General features: G+C 41.1%; 1 protein-coding gene across 4 annotated transcripts in view; it reads right to left on the bottom strand.

Moving 5' to 3' along the window:
* Positions 1 to 3,620: 3,620 nt before the first annotated feature.
* Positions 3,621 to 19,443, bottom strand: part of NEK1 (NIMA related kinase 1) — an 88,073-nt gene continuing 72,250 nt past the window's right edge. For all 4 annotated transcript variants that reach the window (XM_075611621.1, XM_075611628.1, XM_075611639.1 and 1 more), the window contains 5 exons: positions 17,778 to 17,935; positions 16,765 to 17,000; positions 12,865 to 12,998; positions 11,098 to 11,230; positions 3,621 to 4,637 (listed from right to left, as the gene is read on the bottom strand). In XM_075611621.1, the coding sequence (XP_075467736.1) occupies positions 4,624 to 4,637; positions 11,098 to 11,230; positions 12,865 to 12,998; positions 16,765 to 17,000; positions 17,778 to 17,935 (675 nt within the window). In that variant the 3' untranslated portion in view covers positions 3,621 to 4,623. The remainder of the gene's footprint in view (positions 4,638 to 11,097; positions 11,231 to 12,864; positions 12,999 to 16,764; positions 17,001 to 17,777; positions 17,936 to 19,443) is intronic.

Here is a 19,443-nt window from a genome sequence, read left to right as displayed (position 1 = left end):
GCCTTTTCAGGCTCCATTTTGCTGTGTCCCATAGGTCACCATTGCAGCTCCATTCATTCCAATGGCAGATCTGGCGGTTCTGGCCCGTTTCCATCGAAGACCAGCAGGTGGCGTCCGAGAGGAGGAGCGGCGGTTTCCCATTGTAAGTCAATGGGCTCATTTACTTCAATGGGGATTCCTCGACGCCGATATCCAGGAACGGGTTGGCAGCCATCCAAACCGCAAAACCGCAGAAGCGGATACAATGTCTGAAAAAAAGCTTGTATTACATTAGTTCAAGGTCAACGACAAGTGGCGTGGGAACCTTAGGTTCTAGGGCACCCAGAAATAAAATTATTTTTGCCCCTAGCTCCTAGGCCCCCCCACACTCGACCACCACCGGGTCCACGAATCAAGGACCCCCGTGAAGGGTCACGCGCGCTAAGAGTGTCGCGCCATTGGCTCCAATGGCGGAGAAAAGAACAGCGCGAGAAAACGGCTACGTCCGAAACCATAAATAGTGTAAGCCCATATCTCCGGTTCTGGGAGGACCAGAGGGCTGGGATTTGGGTCACCTGTAGTCACTGTTCCGGCATGACTGCATGGCCATTCCCAGCCCTCTCCGACCAACCAGACGGAGTGTGGGCAACTGTAAAGATTGGTGATTTCCCCCATAGACTCCAATGGCGGCATTACTCCATTGAACGGCTATGGCAGAGAAGTCCCATAGACTCCAATGGCGGAGTTGCCCCATTGAAAGTCTATGGCGGCGGAACCCATTGACTTCAACGGCGGAGTTGCTCTATTGAAAGCCCATGGCGGCGGAGTCCGTTGATTTAAATGGGAAAAGAGTGAAAAGCAGAGATTCATTTTAAAGCGGAGAATCCTGTGTTAAAGAAATAAAAGATTTAAACTGCATTTGTCTATCTCCGGTCTGTAAGGTCGCAGCGAGCTGAAACTTGGCCACCATGGAGAGTCACTCCCGGCATGAGAGACTGTCCGGTTTCAGCCCGCTAGGCCCAACAGAACGGATTATTTTAATATGTCTTAATATTAAAAACTGTATTGAATTTCAAAGCGGGGATAAAAGCCCGCGAAGATTCTTGCCATCTGTGGAATGTAAATGCTCAGGGGGAAGACCTATTGTCTACAACAGACCCCCTGATCAAAGGCTCAGCCACCCTAGCTGTATACATTAGGGAGGAGGAATGCAGGGCTTGAGTGGTCTGTAAGTGCTATAACTCACACCTACAAAGAGTTTCTTGACCAGGTCCCCCATCTGGTAGACTGGTCGGCGCCCTGACTTTTGTGTGGGGTTAAAGAAATGAGACCCCCAGAGCCCCAAGTACGCATGTGCCAACTAGCTGGGGGGCATGGGTTATTAATGTTCCCACGTTAGAGATTGGGTGCAGGTAATTGTTCTCCAATAGCCTGCACTCAATGATAGATATAGGGCTGAAATTATATATATAAACTGGTGTCAGCCTATATCCTTTGTCTTCATTTTACCAACTGATTGATGCCTGATTGCTGTTGAATTGCTAATCGTGTTTCCTGATTACTTCTTCATCCCAACCCCCTAAGTAAGTGTATTTCTTGTCTGTTATTTGTACTATCTGCTGTGTTCACCTTTCTAAGGAATAAATTATTTTATTATATCTAAGCCGTGTTCAGTTCAACCCAGTTATTTGGTGTATATTATAACCCGTCATAAGTTACCGTGACAGGGGGCCCGGACACCTCAACATGTGCCAGATGCGCAAAGGAGAATCTTAGGCTGTGATTAAACTGAAAAACAAGTAGCATAAATCCAATTAAAGCTCTCATACCGACGGCGACGGTCGCGGTGCGCCGTACTGCAAAGCGGTTGGCTGGGGAAGAGCCTTCAAAATGTGCTTTTCTTTGGCGATGGCCATGTCACGTGAGCGGTTCAGCCAATGAGTGCGAACCGCTCACGGCCACGCCTCCCTGTCTGCTCAGCTTCTCTCCTCCATGATAAGATGCCGCTCAGCGGCTGCATGAGGGTGATGTCACCGGAACGAGCTGCCACTCGGCGGCACCTGGTTTAATCAAGCCCTTAGAGGGGTCCTGCTGGAGTCTGGTGGAACTGACAGACAACTCTGCGAACACCCCGACAGGCATCTCTGTGGCGTCGGTCCACTCCGGCAGGCCTCTAGCAGGCCCCATCCATCCTCCATGGCTGCAGGTAAGCACACTCTGCTTGCTTCCCCTCCCCCCTCCCCCCCATTCGTTGTGGCCATACCGCCTTCTCCTTCCTCCCCGGCACATAACTACCCATCTCCACCCCAGGACACACAACTACCCCCTCTTCCCCATGGCACATAACTATACCCCCCAGTACGATAACAATATGAAATCCGTATCATTCTCCTTTTTAATGTAAAACATACAGGACACCCACAAGCTCATATTGAACCCCCAAAATAACCACAACATATATATATATACATATAAGTGTCACAGAGGAGTGCTACTGAGCATGGCAATATATATTTAAAATCAGAGACAGGGGTTTTATGTTCTGTCTCTGATTTTAAATATATATTGCCATGCTCAGTAGCACTCCTCTGTGACACATATATATATATATATATATATATATATATATATATATATATATATATATATATATATATATATATATATATATATATATGTATGTATGTATGTATGTATGTATGTATGTATGTATGTATGTATGTATGTGTATATATATATATATATATATATATATATATATATATATGTTGTGGTTATTTTGGGGGTTCAATATGAGCTTGTGGGTGTCCTGTATGTTTTACAATTCTTGTTCAGCTGGTCTTAGCTGATTGGAGAGTGGCTCCTCCTACCTAGTTGAAGCTCACCCTCTCCCACATTTAAATGGTTAAAAGCTCACTCCACTGCATCTCCCACTCTCAGGGGAACTTGCTTGCTTGCAGTATGATTGTGACAAATCTAATACAGAGTGCTTTTTCTGGAAATGTACAGGTTAATAAAAGCTTAAATCAGACTTAGAACTATGCAACTAATTTTGACAGATTTATTATAAATCATTCTTCCTGGTTATGCACAGGTTATTAAGAATTTATATTAGTGTTAGGGACCCTTGAGATGTGGTCTGCCGTGTAGGGGCTCATGGGCTTACAACACTTTGGCCAAAATGTTAAACTAAAAGACCATTTTATTTAATAGATATCTATACATATATTTAGGCACTGTACCGTGTATAAGTTTCACTGGATGTGCACTGAGCTCTGTCTGTGTTTCATGTTCTGTCTCTGATTTTACATCCTTTTTAATGTAAAATAAATCTGTAATTATAAATGCAGAATTTGTATTCATACTAATGCACAATATTAATTATTGAAAGTTAATTGTGGGATGGGGGTGGGGAAAGGCTTAAGATTCGCCTAGGGCACCCGATACCCTTGCACTGGCCCCAGGTTCTGTACTTGCACGTATAGGATATTACCAAATTGTATATGATTTGGAAAGTTGTCTTTTTGCGTGACAAAATGTAATGCATACAACAAAAAAATAGGCAAATTTTACAAAAATTAAGCCTTTATTTTTTAAACCTTAGAAATGATATACATAGTATCAACTAAGTTACAAGACAGTTTAAATATTTCAACCTTTATTTTTCCGCTGACAAGCAAATTATATATATATCTCACTCAATCTATAAAAATTAAAGAAAAGAGAAAATGTACATTTCCAAAAACATGACAACCTTTTTTTGGGAGTGCTATAAGGGTACCCAGACAGTAAGGGGTAACAGAATAAATGTGGTTGTTAAGGTGCACAATTAACTTACAATGTGACAAATGCAACAGAGACAAGTCTGAAATGTATATCATGTGATCTATATAAATCTTTTTATACTATCAAAGTTATTAACCAAACAAGGGACGCGAGAGGAATGTGAGAATTCCAAAGCCAAAGAGGCAATTGGTAACAGACTCTACTACATTCTATTATAGCATAGAACGTAAAGAAAACTCAAGGAAAAACATCATTGAATTATATTACATTTTTCTAATGAAGAGTAAAACAGACACTTTAACAAACTAAAGGAGGAAGTGCACTCAAATGAAAAAAAAAATGGACCGTCAACGTTTAATCCAGCTAATGTGGAGAAAGTTGCCGTTACGATGTAATCGAAGACCTTCAATGTTGTTGACTTCAGTAAATTACCTTTAATGGACTTAAAGCATAATAGATATAATTTAGGATATCAGAAAACCCAACTCTCCATGTCCATCAGGATGGCTGATAATCCACCAAGAATAACAGGATGCAGCATATTATAGTTCTATTCATGTTATCAAGAGGACATTGTGGGCACAGACCAATTCATTAACCCCTGCTTTTCAATGGCATCACATTCTTCCAGAAACAAATAACAACCATCTTTCTGGATCAGAAAGAACATACAGTACCATACATTAAAATAATGCTAAATATGAAAAGGAGATTTCACCTCGTTCATGCACATAGCATACCCCAATCAAATCTTTGTACCAATTTCATACACATTGTTTAACTGAACAGCCGGAGATGAACAGAAATCAATTTTTGTTTCAAGCAGCATGTGGAGTATAAGAATATCCTGAGTTATGTTTATTCATCGTTGTCTGCAGGGGGAAAAAAAAAAACCAAGAGTAAAAAACCAGAACAGAACAGAGATTTTACGTCTGTATAAAGAACTTGCCAGTAAAATAAAAACACATGCTACAAAATGATCCACTCTATATGGGTTTGGTACAGCATCTGTTTCACTTCGTCACAGTCCCGGAAGAGAGAGACGAAACGTTGAGACATTAAACTTCACCGTTTTTACATTGGAGTGCTTGACCTGCTTTTGTTCTTCTGACAGAGATTAAATATATATATATATATATATATATATATATATATATATATATATATATAATATCTTCGCTTATCCCCTTTGCTGCATGAACTGCACCTGGTAGAAATGCACCAGATCAAAAATCAGATGCAATATACGGTGTTGAACCAATATAGCAGAGATGCATTAGCCTCTCAGATAAGATAGCTGTGTGGGCATTAAATTGTTGGTTGCATATGTCTTGTGGTATGTTACGCCAATAAAGTTGGTTCTTCTTTTCTTAAAGGCATTGCCATATGTGTGTACATATCACTGTAAGCCTGGCCAGCCTGCCCATGGTACATCCTATAATTTTTCATTACAATCTTATATCTGGTATGCTTGGCACATCTCTTGTTTTTGTGCTCAAATGGAACGGCACGCTTCAAATGTTGGCACAATTGCAAAGTACAGGAACATGCACTGTGTGTTCTGCTGTCAGTGTACCGAATTCGCTAATTAGCTGAACTTCACAAGCATTAGCTAATCGGAGCAGGAGAAAGACAATGGCATTCTGCTCTCATCATCCACATTGAAACATAGAAATTAACTGCAATCTGTAGGAATTCAGAGACAAAGACCTGATACCCAAATGTAATTTATACGATCATAGTGCAAACTATTTGGTTTTCACTCCTCTCTACTGACATTGGATAAATCACTTGTGAGGCCGCTTCACACGAGGTTTACCTGGACAGAGGGGCTTCATGAAGATCTCCTTTTTTGTGTTGGTCTGTGTTTAGTAAAAGGACGAGAGCTGCACACAAAACGACCATTTAATAGTATGCACAGGCGTTAGTGCTCTGGGATTTTCTAATTATTATTGCACATAGTTTCCCCTCCTATTCATCCAGCGCACAGTGTGACATTCACAGCACACATGCCTCAGTGTGACATTCTACCGTTCGGTTTTAGTTTGGAGAATATGAACATAAATCTCATATTTGGAGGGACTCGCACTATGATTCTGTAAAAACTAAATTCTGCAAAAACCAGGGCTATTTCCTCCAGCCTTTAAATACATCAGTAAGTATTTTAAAAGTCATGGTATCTTTCAGATTCCCGCCCCCCCCCCCCCAGACTTTTATTCTGTTAGTTTTGAAAATGTGGGCCTGAAAGCCTTATAAACATTGTTAGATATGGTAGTTAAACAAATGTTGGTAAGTGTAAGCTCATTATTTATTATGAGGAAGATACCTCACAGCAGAAAACAAGCATTGAAACACAATGGGGAATCTATGTCCAATGCTTACAGGTACATCTAGACTAGGCAATTAGATTGAATTTATTGCAATGTTCTCTGCAATACAACATTCTCCACCACTTTATTTTCTTCATTTAAAGCAGCAATTCTGCTTTCCTTTAAAAAAATAAAATATATATTTGAAGTAGGGGTCGCCGGAGCTGAACTACGTTAATTTCAGCTTCCTTGCTTCCCAAGATAGTAACCTCCATAGGGGGTGATGACCGCAGCTCCGGCTAGGCTGTGTGTGGGGAACATAATGGCGGCTTTAATGTTCTGTGTCACGCGGGCGAATAGGAAACCGTGATGTCATCCCTTGCGACTTCCTATTGGCCCGCGTGACCAGGACTTTAAATCTCTTCTGCTTTGGCTCCCTTCACCTCTTTGCTCCAACAGAAACCTGGCTCTCGCAACATGACTGCTGTGGAGGCTTCTGTCTCCTATGGCGATCTCTCTGTCGCACATGGCAAGCCCGAATGGCTGAGGCAGAGTGGTATGTGTCTTACTCTCCTCCCGCTGCCAATATCAGCACCGCCCTATACCATCATCTGTTCCCCTTTCTTCCTTTGAGGTTCATGCTTTCCAGCTTTTCTATCCGCTCTCTGTAGTTTACTGCCACTTGCAGTCTATACCTCCTCCTTTCTCTCTGACTTTGAATTCTGGCTTTCCTTCTTTCTCTCCTCCAATTCTCCCATCCTTTAACTGGGGGACTTCAATTATCATTGTGATGATCCCTTAGTCTCCTGAGGATCTCGCCTTCTCTCTTTAACCTCCACCAATGGACCAATTCCAGCATCCACAAGGATGGTCACAACTTGGATCCGGTCTTTACTAAAAAAAAAACTGTTCCTTTCTAATTTCTCAATCTCTCCCCTTCTGATCTCTGACTATTACCTCCCATCATTCCCCTCACTCCCTCCTACTCTCGAGACCTCTGCTCCATTGACCTCTCTGCTTTATCCTAAACGCTAACCGCTCTTCTTTTTCTCCTCCTCAAACTTGGCAACTCTTACAACTCTATACTCTTTCTCCTCTCTTGATCTATATGTCCCTTCTCAGCTCCTGTACACCCATCTTGCTAATCCACGGCCTTAGCGAAATTCACAAACACGTTCCTTCAAAATGCACTCACTCCTCTTAACCCCTATGGAGGAAATCTCAAACTCTGGCTGATTTTCTGCACTATAAATTTCTCCTCTCCTGTTTTATCTCTGCTCTCTCTAAGGCCAAGCAACACTACTGCTTAACTCATCAACACTCACAAATCCAATCCACAATATCCCCTCTCTGTATTTGACTCCCTCCTCCAACCTGCTCATCCCACTTCCCATTCTTCCTTCACTTATCATCAAACATTTGGCAACTATTGTAAAGGCAAAAATAGAAAGTTGCAAGGCGGTTCACTGCTGCCGCCGGGGTATGAATAGAGACACGCAATAAAAATAAAAAGTATTTATTGGTGCATATTACACAGAAAATCCGCCACAGAGCAAACTCTGACGCGTTTCGTTCCTAGCAGGGAGTCAATATCCCCTCTCTGTATTTGACTCCCTCCTCCAACCTGCTCATCCCACTTCCCATTCTTCCTTCACTTATCATCAAACATTTGGCAACTATTGTAAAGGCAAGGTGGATGCTATCCACAAGGAGATTCCTTCTGTCCCTTCCCCCTCCTCTTTGCTTCTACTTAAACCACCTTCGCCCACTCTTGACTCCTTCTCTTGCTACAGAGTTAGAAATGACTAGGCTGATCTTCTCTTCTTCTACCACATGCTCTCTCAATACCATCCCATCACACCTTACCAGATTTCTTCCTTCTGTCTTAGTTCCACATCTTAAATTCCTCCCTGACCACTGGCACTTTCTCCTCTTCATTTAATCATGCGGTGGTCACACAAGAACATCTTGTGTTTAACTTTCTCAATTCTCATGCCCTCCTGGACCACTTACAATCTGGCTTTTGATATACATGAAGCTAAATCATAAGGTCACTTTCCCTACTAATTCTACTCGATCTCTCCTCTGCTGTTGATACTGCCGATCCCTCTCCTTCTGCATATTCTAAACTCTTTTGGTATCCGCAACAAAGCCATATCCTGGTTTTCATCTTACCTCGCTCATCGCACATTTTCTGTCTATGTTGCCAACATGTCTCTGTCTTCTGTTGATCCGTCTGTTGGTGCAACTCCGGCACCTGTCCTTTTCTCTCTCTCTACACACTATCATTTGGTGACCTCATCAACTCTTTTGACCTTTGGTATCATCTCTATGCAGATAATTCACAGATATATCTTTCTACCCTCACTCCTGCAATCCAGTCCCAAGTCTCAGATTGCCTCCTGGCTATATCCTCGTGGGTGGTGCTTTGCCACCTTAAACTTAATATGTCTAAAACTGAGCTCCTCAAATCTCCCCCTAATCTGGCCTAATACCCTCCTTTTCCATCACACTTAACGGTACTGCCATCTATCCTGTCACCAAAGCACGTTGCCTGTGAGTGACATTTGACCCTTTCCTTTTCCATTCACAGCACGGCCAAAACCTGTCACTTCTTCCTACGTATTATTGCCAATATCCACCCTTTCCTCTGGTGTCAATCTACGGCTAAACCTCTAATAATGCATGCCCTTGTCCTCTCCCGTCTGGATTATTGTAACATACTGCTAACAGGCCTCCCTACCTCACAACCATCTCCCTTGCAATCAATCCAAAATTCTGCTGCTAGAATAATTTCACCTTTTCCCAAAACAGTATCCACTAATCTCCTCCTTAAATCCCTCCCCTGGCTTCCCATCAAATTTCAAATCACCTACATAGTTCTTCTCCTTACCTTTAAGACTCTCCACTCATCTGCTTCTTCCTAGATATCAGCTTTAGATATCCTAGATATCGCTCTAACCATGACGGTTTCCTCTCCACCCCTTTCACTTCCACAGCTCTCTCGTATGAAACGCGTTTGCCTCCCTGCGCTTTATCTGTGGAACTCCCTCACACTCAGTATATGCCAAGCACCGCCTATTCCCACCTTCAAGACAAACCTTAAAACCCACCTCTTAAATGAAGCATTTCAACAGCCTGGACTCATGTCTACTGTCCCACACCCACAATTACTCCCCATCTACTGCACGTATTCCCGCACCTGCTGTCTCAGGGTCTCCCATCATACCACTTAGATTGTAAGTTCTCCGGGCCGGGATTTCCTTTCCGATTGTCTGACTTTGTTGTACTTATTGTATTATTCTCTGTACTGTCGTTGCAAATCGCTGAGTACACTGTGGGCGCTATATATAAATAAAGCTATATATACAAACCTCCTGAGCTGCTACATGCCCCCCCCCTACAGAGGCAAGTATCTCGGGGGCGGGGGGTCTCCGGAGCTGAAGTTAACATGATTCAGCTTCAGAGACCCCCTGCTTCCCACCCATAAAAATGCCCCCCCCCCCCCAACATGTTCTGCTCCTTTAAAGCAGCAAACCGAACCAAAACCCCAAATGAAGTAATTAGCGAGCCTTTTGGTTGTGCACTGCCGCGACCTTCATATACAAAGGATATTCAGGTTTTTTTAAAAGCAGTGGTACCGTGCTCAATTGCAGAAAAGCCTAGGCCTGTGATATACCTGGGTAGACCATGTTTATGCTCGTTACTTTGTTCCAGTCTCGCACCATTAACACAGACCACTGCATTTAGGGAAAAGGTTTTGCACTTGGTGAGCTGATAAGCCTGTTTAGTAAATCCGGGATAAATCTGAAGATCATTAACTAGCAAATCTTTAATTAAAGCAACAGTCTGGGCTGACCGCCATTTTGTTTTCCATTTAACCTCTACAGCAGGGGTGGTCAACTTCAGTCCTCAAGGGCCACCAACAGGTCAGGTTATGATCCTGCTTCAGGACAGGAACAGTCTTTAACTGAGTCACCTGTGCTGAAGCAGGGATATCCTGAAAACCGGACCTGCTGTTGGCCCTTGAGGACTGGAGTTGGCCACCCCTGCTTTACAGTGTCCTTAATGTCATGGGCACACGTGTGGTGTGTAGAGGCTGATGAATCTGACCGCTCTGAAGGAACAGAACAGGAGCTGACCCCACCCTCAGATTCCGGCCGATTCAGAGGCTGCATCATGTGACTGCACCTGGAGTGATCACATGACACAGAAGTGCCAGAACCGGCACCACATAGGATAATATATCTTCTCTTGCCGTTTTCATTTCTTAAAATCTGAAGCTTCATGAGTTATAAACGTTTACAAGATTAATTTTCCGGGAGGTTATAATGAGGTTTTCCCCATAGCCCAGCGCAGTCAAATGGTTACCATGGTAACCCCAAAAGAAAGTGATGAAAATGATTATAAAAAAAAATAATAAATTTTTTTAAAATAAAGCAACGCATGCTCAGGGGGGAAATTGCTAACATTATAGGCGTTAAACTCATAGGCTTCTGTGATTATTGCTCTTTTAATACTGCCTGAAACATCCTGACCATTATATAGCAAGAGGTCTTCATACAAATGGAAATGGGAAAGCTGTTACTTGTGAGAAGTCGAGTGCCCACAGGCACAGTAGTATATGACATTGTTAGGGGAAAACCACCAGAAACTAACGCCCTTGCTTTACAGCTAAAAAGTGGTCTTAAAACAATAAAATATGTCATACTGGGCGAGGTTGGGATAAGTAGCTCCACTGTAAATGGGGAGATTCTCCTGACTTTTTTAAATGGTATTTTAAATAATTATTTACCAAAACCTTTGAGTTAAGATGTAACCTCATTTTTAACCACACATGGGATTTTTTTTTTTTTAATGTCTTTGTTGACCATTTAAAGATCATAGAAGTCTGAAGCTCAAAACCCCAACGAATACACCTTTTGATCATGAATGCCTGAAAGTACAGCTACAGGTTGTATGCACATTTAAGGTTGTGAGAATTTTAGAAGTACCCTTTTTGGTTTTAAAAAAAAAAGTTTACCTTCCTGATAGGCTCCATCTGCCATGACTAAGCGCAGGATCCTGGGGTATAAGTGCTGGTGTTCACAGCCCAGAATATTCTGAACAACAGTAGAACATGTTGCAATGTTCTCATCCTCATCTTCATGGATGGCCTGAAACCAGCACAAAGCACACAATTACCAAATACATTAAACAACCAAAGGACCGATAACCGCAAACACTACAGGGTGTAAAAGACGGGATTTTTCAAACATTAATTCAAAGGTAGATAATAAATTCTGCAGGTTTTTTTTTTTTTTACATATTAATGCTCAAGTATAATTATCTATTATATATACACATTATGAATGCCTCAAAAATGTTACCTGCAGCATGGCAAGATTCCTATTCTTTAGAACCTGCTGTAAAAACTAGTGTGCCACGCCTACTTTAAGTGCTATATATAGTTACATAGCAAAATATCCCTGTATACATTTCCTTTCTAAAAAGATGTACAACCTGTTTTTTTAACATATCGATTGTATCTGCCATCACAGTCTCCATGGGTATTGAGACAAGCAATTCCCCGATTCATGAAATGTCTGCTCTGCAATCTAGTCAACTGCAAAAAAGGTCAGTTCCTGGATAAACACCAATAGCGGCGTCCAAATTTTTATGAATTTCCCGTACTTATTTTTGAATCGTTACAGTATGTGAATTTTTTCCATCCTAACTATATCCCATAGTTTTGCTCTCCAGCTACCGATCGTAGGAGGGTTAACAGATTTTCAAGCCTTCGCGATAAAGACTTTAGTCTCTATAAACATGTGATTGTCAAAAGATGCTAAAAGTCTCGTGAATGGACTCCCCTCCGGCCACCATCCCAAGAGTACATTCAGAGTTCAAAGGAACCTCTAATTTGTTAATACACTGTATTTTGAATTTCTCTAGCTATGGTTTCCCAGATACTACTCATTTTGGGACTTTCCCCACATGTGGAAGAAGTCTGCCCTAGAGCCACAGAGTTTCCAACCAGTGTCCAGCGTACCGTAGTACATTTTAGAGAGAATGGCCGGAGAATTATACATACAACAGAATATTTTAAAGGAGATCTGAATAAATAAGGTACAATTTGCTCCTTTGACAATTTAGGAAACGTAACCCTTTTGAAGCGTTTAGAAATTAATTTAGCTAAGCCTTCTAAGCTATATAGTTTTATAAAATGACAGGAACATTTCCTCAATTTTTTTTTCAGCGACTATTTTTGCCCCTTCTTTAGATGTGAGAGGAGTAATTTTCCTCTTTGTAACCTCTGCCTGCGTAATTTCCACGCTAACAGAGAAGCCTTATTACCAGATTCAGAAAATATTTCCTTGGTTAGTTTTACCCAAATGTTCTATTTTCTGTCTAGTAATTGATGTTCACCTCTTAGATGGGTTAACCTTTTAAGAACAGGTCTTCCCCCTTCCTTCTTCTTGGAGTTATTGAGCTTAATTCTCCGATTCTCAAAAAACAATTGACTCCGTCGCGAGCGGTTATAGTAAGCGCGATAGCGACGGAGCGATGTCGCGACCAAAAATTTGGAAGCGGGGTAAATTTGACTTTTTAAAGACAGTCGCCACATGTGACTGTCTGTAGACCAATCAATGACCCTGTCGCCAGTGACGTCGCTGAAAGTTAAATTATAACTTTCGCTAGTGGCAACGTCATCGGTCGCATCGCCGTCGCTGTAAGGCGGCCTAACTCACAAGACAGTTTCCATCTTAGATTTGCGCATAACATTTAGTGTGCGAGCAGGATAGCTCACCTTGATTTTATTGTAAACTTCTATGAACTTATCAAAACCAATCTCTTGCTCCAATTTAAGCCTGAGTTCTTCCAGATGGCCGAAGACACTGTCACCATCTTCAAATTCGCTGGCAATATCCTCACTGCTGTCATCTGAAAAGCGATAGAGTACCTTCTAATTATTAGAAGATTATTAACGTGAACATATTCATTTTGTTACAGGAAAACAATTACCACCATAGCCATGATTTATAAAATGCTGGCGCTGGGAAAAAAAAAAAAAAATATCTACCGACGGGGTGCAAAATTATTGGGTAGTTGTTTACTCAGGGGTAGGACGAACAGTTACGTGTCCATTCATTCAATTAGTCCAGCAAGCTCAGAGTGGCTGCTGGCAATATAGCACCTAATGACTAATGACAAACTAATGACAAACTAAAAATGAATTTAATAAAAAAGAACTATGTCATAAAAACAGCATTGAGAGCACTATTTGCTATATAAGATCACAGGACTTTCCATTTGAACATTTGGCGCCAGGTTTTCTTTTTTCACGTGGATCCCATTGTTATTAAAATCATTCTTGAATATGTTGGTACCCTATTTTTAAACGACTGTGGTACAATGGCCAGGTGAAATATAAATTTATATAACGGGTTGATCCACTTGTACTCAGTGGATTTCAGTTCTTTTAATCTCTTAAATATAAGTTCATGTTTTTATTGGGTGTTTTATATTATACATACTACTATTCATTGTGTGTGTGTGTGTGTGTGTGTGTGTATATGTGTGTGTGTATGTGTATTTTCCACCCACTGGAATGTTAATGAGCCAAGAGGACACAAACAACTTTGTATTCACAGCTGCATTGAATCTCAACCACGCCAGTGTACATCTGCGTTGCCCCAAAGGCAGACAGCCTTTGGCGCAGGCGAAGGGCAGCTAAAGGGTGTGAGCAGTTTGCTGATGTTAAAGCTGCTCTATTTCAATCTGAAACTCACAAGCCCTTTATCCGCTGTACCCAATTTTCCAACTCTGTCCATGAAATGTCTGTAAATTGACTGTACAGCGCAACCCAGTTATAGCGCGATCTGCTACAACGCAGACCCGCTTATAACGCGGTCTAAATGTGGCTCCCGATTTAAAAACCTCTCTTTTTTTTAAACATTCAATGCTTTATTGCTAACGGATTGTGCTGCAGAGGTTAAGTATATTTATAGTCTGTGACATCACACCAATCCTGAAGATCCTGAGTTCGATTCCTGCATGTGTATTATATAAAATATATTCATGTTCAATTCCCACATGGTGTAGGGGGGGGGTGTGTGTTTGTGTGTGTCATTTGACCCTCCTCCTCCTCTGAGCTCAAAAGTCTACGGCAAGGAGAGAGCTGCAGAGAGGAGAGAAATGCAGACGCCGGTAAGTCCTCGCGTGGCAACATTTACACGATCCCGGTTATAACGCGGCTTCATTCTGTGGACCCGAGTGCCGCGTTATAACAGGGTTCAGCTGTATAACCTTGTTTTTACAACTCAGTGCCCAGGACATACTTGAAAATGAGAGGTAACTCTCAATGTATTACTTTCTGGTAAAACATTTTTATAAACATACATATATCCTAAAGCAAAAACTAACATTTCAAGATGATACACACATGGAGAAAAGAGAAAGAAAAAAAGTGGTTGCGCCTGTATAAATATCAATACCAATATACTGTACACTTGAGTTACAGCCCATCTTAGCTATGGCCGTCAGGTCATGTTGTTCTTTCGAAGAAATATCTTCCATCTCTGAGGGCACTGCCGCTTTCTGATTTCATATAGACATGGTCCCTTTGCTAAACTCTAAACAAGCAATGTGTATTGCTGTGGAATTTGTTATGTTAAGGTGATGGGATTAATTTAACAGGAGGTTTAGGGAAAAGGTTGAATCACACAAATAACTAGACATTCAGATACCTCAATAGCATGGCTATGGAAGAACTGTCCAAAATACAAAAGATGCTATCGTGCAAGAGGGTAGACTATGCATCTTGTGCTATAAGTGCACTATATCTCCTAGAGGAGCAGTGAAGTAAAACATTCTCCAAACTGCTCTGCTAGCTATGTAACCCCCAGACATGTAATACCTCCACTCACAACAATGTAGCTTCCTGCATGTGCATCTCATATTGTTGTCATACATACCCATTTGTAAAATACAGCTTCAGTTATGCACACTGTCTTTGATTATTGTAGATGTGTTACCAAATGGGCTGAAGGAGAAGCTTAGTGGACCGTGGTCAGCTCTCCTTGTGACCATTGGTAAATCACTTAATCTCCCTGGGATTTAGGCATCAAGATTAGATAGTAAACTCAATGGGGAAGAATCTCATTGTGCCTGCCAGATTCTATGAACAGCGCTGAGTACATTATCAGTGCTACTTAAGAAAACAATATCATAACAACTTCTAATGCATCAGTTTATATTGTAACACTTGGCGAGAGAAGGGACACACACACACACACACACACACATACTATATATATATTTTTTTTATTACAAACAATTTTCTTCTACGGGTTAACATGTTACCACCCCACAGAAACAAAGTAAGGAATTTCTATGCAGTAAAACAGTTGCCTCTATGCTGCACGAAAAAAGATAGAGAACAAAACTAGATGAAGAATGCACACCGATAATGAAGAATCAAATAAGATACTACAGTACCGCCCCTTAAATATGCTATAATGGAGTATCTATTGCACTGTATAAATCTTGGCGGTGCTCACTGGAAGATGCATCAACTTTAAATGACATATATAACCTTCGAAACAAGAAGGAGAAAATCTTCACACAAAGTGGTACATGGTAGCATATCCAATCAGAAACGTATTACATAGAAAAGACAGAGCGTAAAAAAATTACACTGTGGAGGACCCCATCATCATTGTAGAGAATATATTATATATAATATATACAGGTGGTCCTCAGTATCCGACGGCCCGCTTTCCGTCTAATGCCTTATCCGCTGCCGCATAATGCAGTCCGCTGGACACATTATCCAACGTCGGAACCGCTTATTCAACGCGGATTAACGTGGAACCGCAATCAGACTGTCCATTATCCGACAGCGGTTTGCGGGACGCATTACGTCAGATAAGCGAGGACTGGCTGTATATATGATATATATTTAATAAATATGCATACATACATAGGGTCGTGGCATACAATAATAAGATGCTGCTGCAAATACAGCACTTTTATAGGCTAAAACACTGGGAACCAAGAAATACTTAAAAGAACACAACATTTTAAGATCAAGTTACCATAGAAATAAAAGGACACACTCAACTGCATTGTATAATTGAGGTCAACAATTTTACACAACTGCTGAGATTTACGTACAATCTGTTCCATTTAGGTTGTTGATCAAAGCTATAACTATAAACAAAAGAACCAGAAGCTACCTACAGTATAGCATCTTGAATTCAAGTAAAGAGGTAATGAGGGTGCTAGGAATCCCACAGAGTTAGACCCCACATTAGTTCAGTATCCAAAATAAGCAGTCGTATATACCGGATCAGCACATCAGAGTGGGCTATTCACCACTTCATAGAGCTCAGGTAGATGCCAATAAAGTGTTCTTTATACATCCTAACAGATGAGTGCAGACAGAAAAAGCGCTGTTTCTGGTCGTATGACTCTCTCAAGCCCGTGGTACACAGTGACCCGAAACGTCGTTTTTTCTGTCTGCACTTTATTGGCATCTACCTGAAGTCTATGGTGTAGTGAGAAAGCTACTCTGGTGTGCCGGTCCTGTATGTATGATTGCTAAACCATAGGCTCCTGATCATCATTAGCCCTCAACGGTCAATAGGTGGTGAATGGATTGAAACATAGACAAATGAAATGTGTAATAATATTGTGCAGTGTATACCTGAATGCCATTCTTCATTAATGACACTTTCACTGCTTGGCAGATTCTCCTGCTCCTCATCCTCCTCCTCCTCCGTCCCATTACTGACAAGTTCTGCATCCGCCTTGTTCTCTCCTGGTGGAGCTACGTCCAGGACTGGCTCCTCAGTACAATACTCTTCAGTCGGTTCCTCCCTCAACAACTGCTCCATTGACTCTTGCATTTCCTGCAAGTCTCTGTCTGTCTCCCCGAACATGCTTATAAAAAAAGTAAATAATAAAAAAGAAATAAATGATTCAAATAAGTAAAGACATCCATAAAAAATGTATATAAACCATTCAGTGGCAACAAAAATACTAGTGTGGTACAATTAAACAGTGTTAAAATCTATATGAAGAGATGACGCTCATGGATCATGTTGCCGCTTCTAACCTGCAATACTGTATTCAGAGAAATGTTATGGAAAATTCTGGAATTGCCGCTAAATTTACAATGTAAAAATTGGAAATGGAATTATTTTTTTTTTTTTTAAATAGATCAATAGATTTTTTATTTTTTTATTCTTAACCTATATTTCCCCCCTAGGCATTTAAACAATTATTCAGGTGTCTAACCCAATCTCTCCTGTCCTTAACTTTTAGACCTGAACCCCTTCCCTTCACTGGGAGTCAAAAACAAGGTAAATCTCAAAAAAACATCTGTGTAGATCTCCAACTTGAAAGATGTATGCATGTCAACAAGTCAGTCAGTCTTCAAAGAGGCTTATATGTGTAATAGAGACGTTAAGGCCTTCTGAGCAATAGCAGTGGTTTCAATCCCATCCTTAAGGAACCTAGCTCAGGACATGCTTTGAAGATAGCCAACTAATACTCTATTACTTTTTAAGCTAATAAGCGTCTCGTCCTTTCCTAAAGATTGGTCATTCCAAAAGAGGCTAGAGCTTCCTGAAGAGAGTGATGAAAGCCACTGAACGATATAATGTTGCTACATGGGGATGAAATCTGCAATGCTGGCATAAAAAGCATGATGCTCACGTGTCCTCTGAGTCAGAGTGATCAGCTTCCTGAGCAGGCTCATCCTCTATGTCCTCTATTTCCAAGTTGTCCTCCCTCTGCACGTCAGCCACAGAGGGTACATCCACAAAGTTTTTAAACAGCTTTGTGAGGTCTGGCAGAGAGCAAGTCCTCAACATCTACAGGGCAAAGAAAACAGATCTAAAACATCATGCTGGGATACAGTACAATCATCCATAATGGTCACTCATAGGTCTTTCCCCACTTCACAACAGTAATGATCCATTATTTTTCTTTGTTAAAGCAGTACCAATAAAGGTTCCTCTTGCACCAACAATGTGCCAGTCCCCTTTTTATGTCCTATAAACCCATTTCAAATAATTAGGACAATGGCAGTTCCTCCTACTGGAGAGGTTCAATACGACTCCTTCGGAAACACAATCATTCCTATTAACTGAACAATGAATACGGTTGTCTATCGGCCATGTCAACTGGTGCTCCACCAATAATAATCAGTCTTGGTCTCCATTAAACTTCACACTTCTAAGTTTACATGTATAGATATCTTTATTTGCATAGCACCATCCTCGTACATAGTGCTCCACAGCAGTAATAGACGCAAAACAAAATTATGAGACATCATGGGAATAAGCGCTTCAGCGCCCTGAAGAGCTTACAACCCAAGTGGTAGGTAGGGAGAACTTACAGACTCAGTAGGATGGTGTTATGGTAAGTGTGTCTGCAATAGGAGAGTACTGTACTTTGGAACTACTGAAACGCTTGAGAAGTTTCAATGGTTGGCATTTCCAGAGCTGCAAAAAGCAGAAGTCGTCAAGCACACATGAACCACTGAATTAAAGTGCTTACAAAAGGGTGACTTTTTTTAAGTAACATATTGAACGCAGTTGACATATTGACTAGATTGCGTGAAAGCAAGCAAACCACTCCTGCAGGGGGTACTCGGGCACTTTTCACATAGACATGCGGACTGAACTAAACTCTTCCTCTTAAAAAGTGGTTGGTAAAAAAAAAAAGTGGACAATTATTGGGTATTACTTGGTACATGTCCTAGGGTTACCTGCATGGTTCTCTCCCCAAGAGTAACAAATATGGTACACCTTAACAGGACAATTCCACATATGGCCAATGACAATGAGATACTGAATAGGTAACATTGTGGCGCAAAAAAAGAACTACAAATCAGAGAAGGCAATTCACACATTCAGACACAATACAATATAAAGTGTTTTGGGGAGCCTGCTAAAGCACCTCCAATCTCCCCTCGCTCCCTCCAGTTTTAAGGTACGACGCATTGTAGACAAGTAGATTTCACTCATCTAAGACCATAAACGTAGATTGTAAGCTCTCCGGGGCAGGGACTGCTTTTCCTAATGTCTACTTTTATGTGTAAAACCGCTTCTTCCTGTTATGTATTTATACCTTTACTGTATGTATGTATGTATGTATATATGTATATATGTATATGTATATATATATATATATGTATATGTATATGTATATATATGTATATATATATATATATATATATATATATATATATACAGTGTTCGACAATCCTATACATTTACTCGCCCGGGGCGGGTGGATTTAACCCCCGGGCGTGTAAATATTGGCCCAAGCAGCACACGTGTTTTTTTTTTTAAATTTCCCCCGTTCGCGCTGAAAA

Source organism: Ascaphus truei, chromosome 1, assembly GCF_040206685.1.
Source record: "Ascaphus truei isolate aAscTru1 chromosome 1, aAscTru1.hap1, whole genome shotgun sequence".
Classification (NCBI taxonomy): Eukaryota; Metazoa; Chordata; class Amphibia; order Anura; family Ascaphidae; genus Ascaphus; species Ascaphus truei.
The sequence above is the reverse complement of the archived record's forward strand: the minus strand, read 5'-3'. Positions and strand labels throughout refer to the sequence as shown.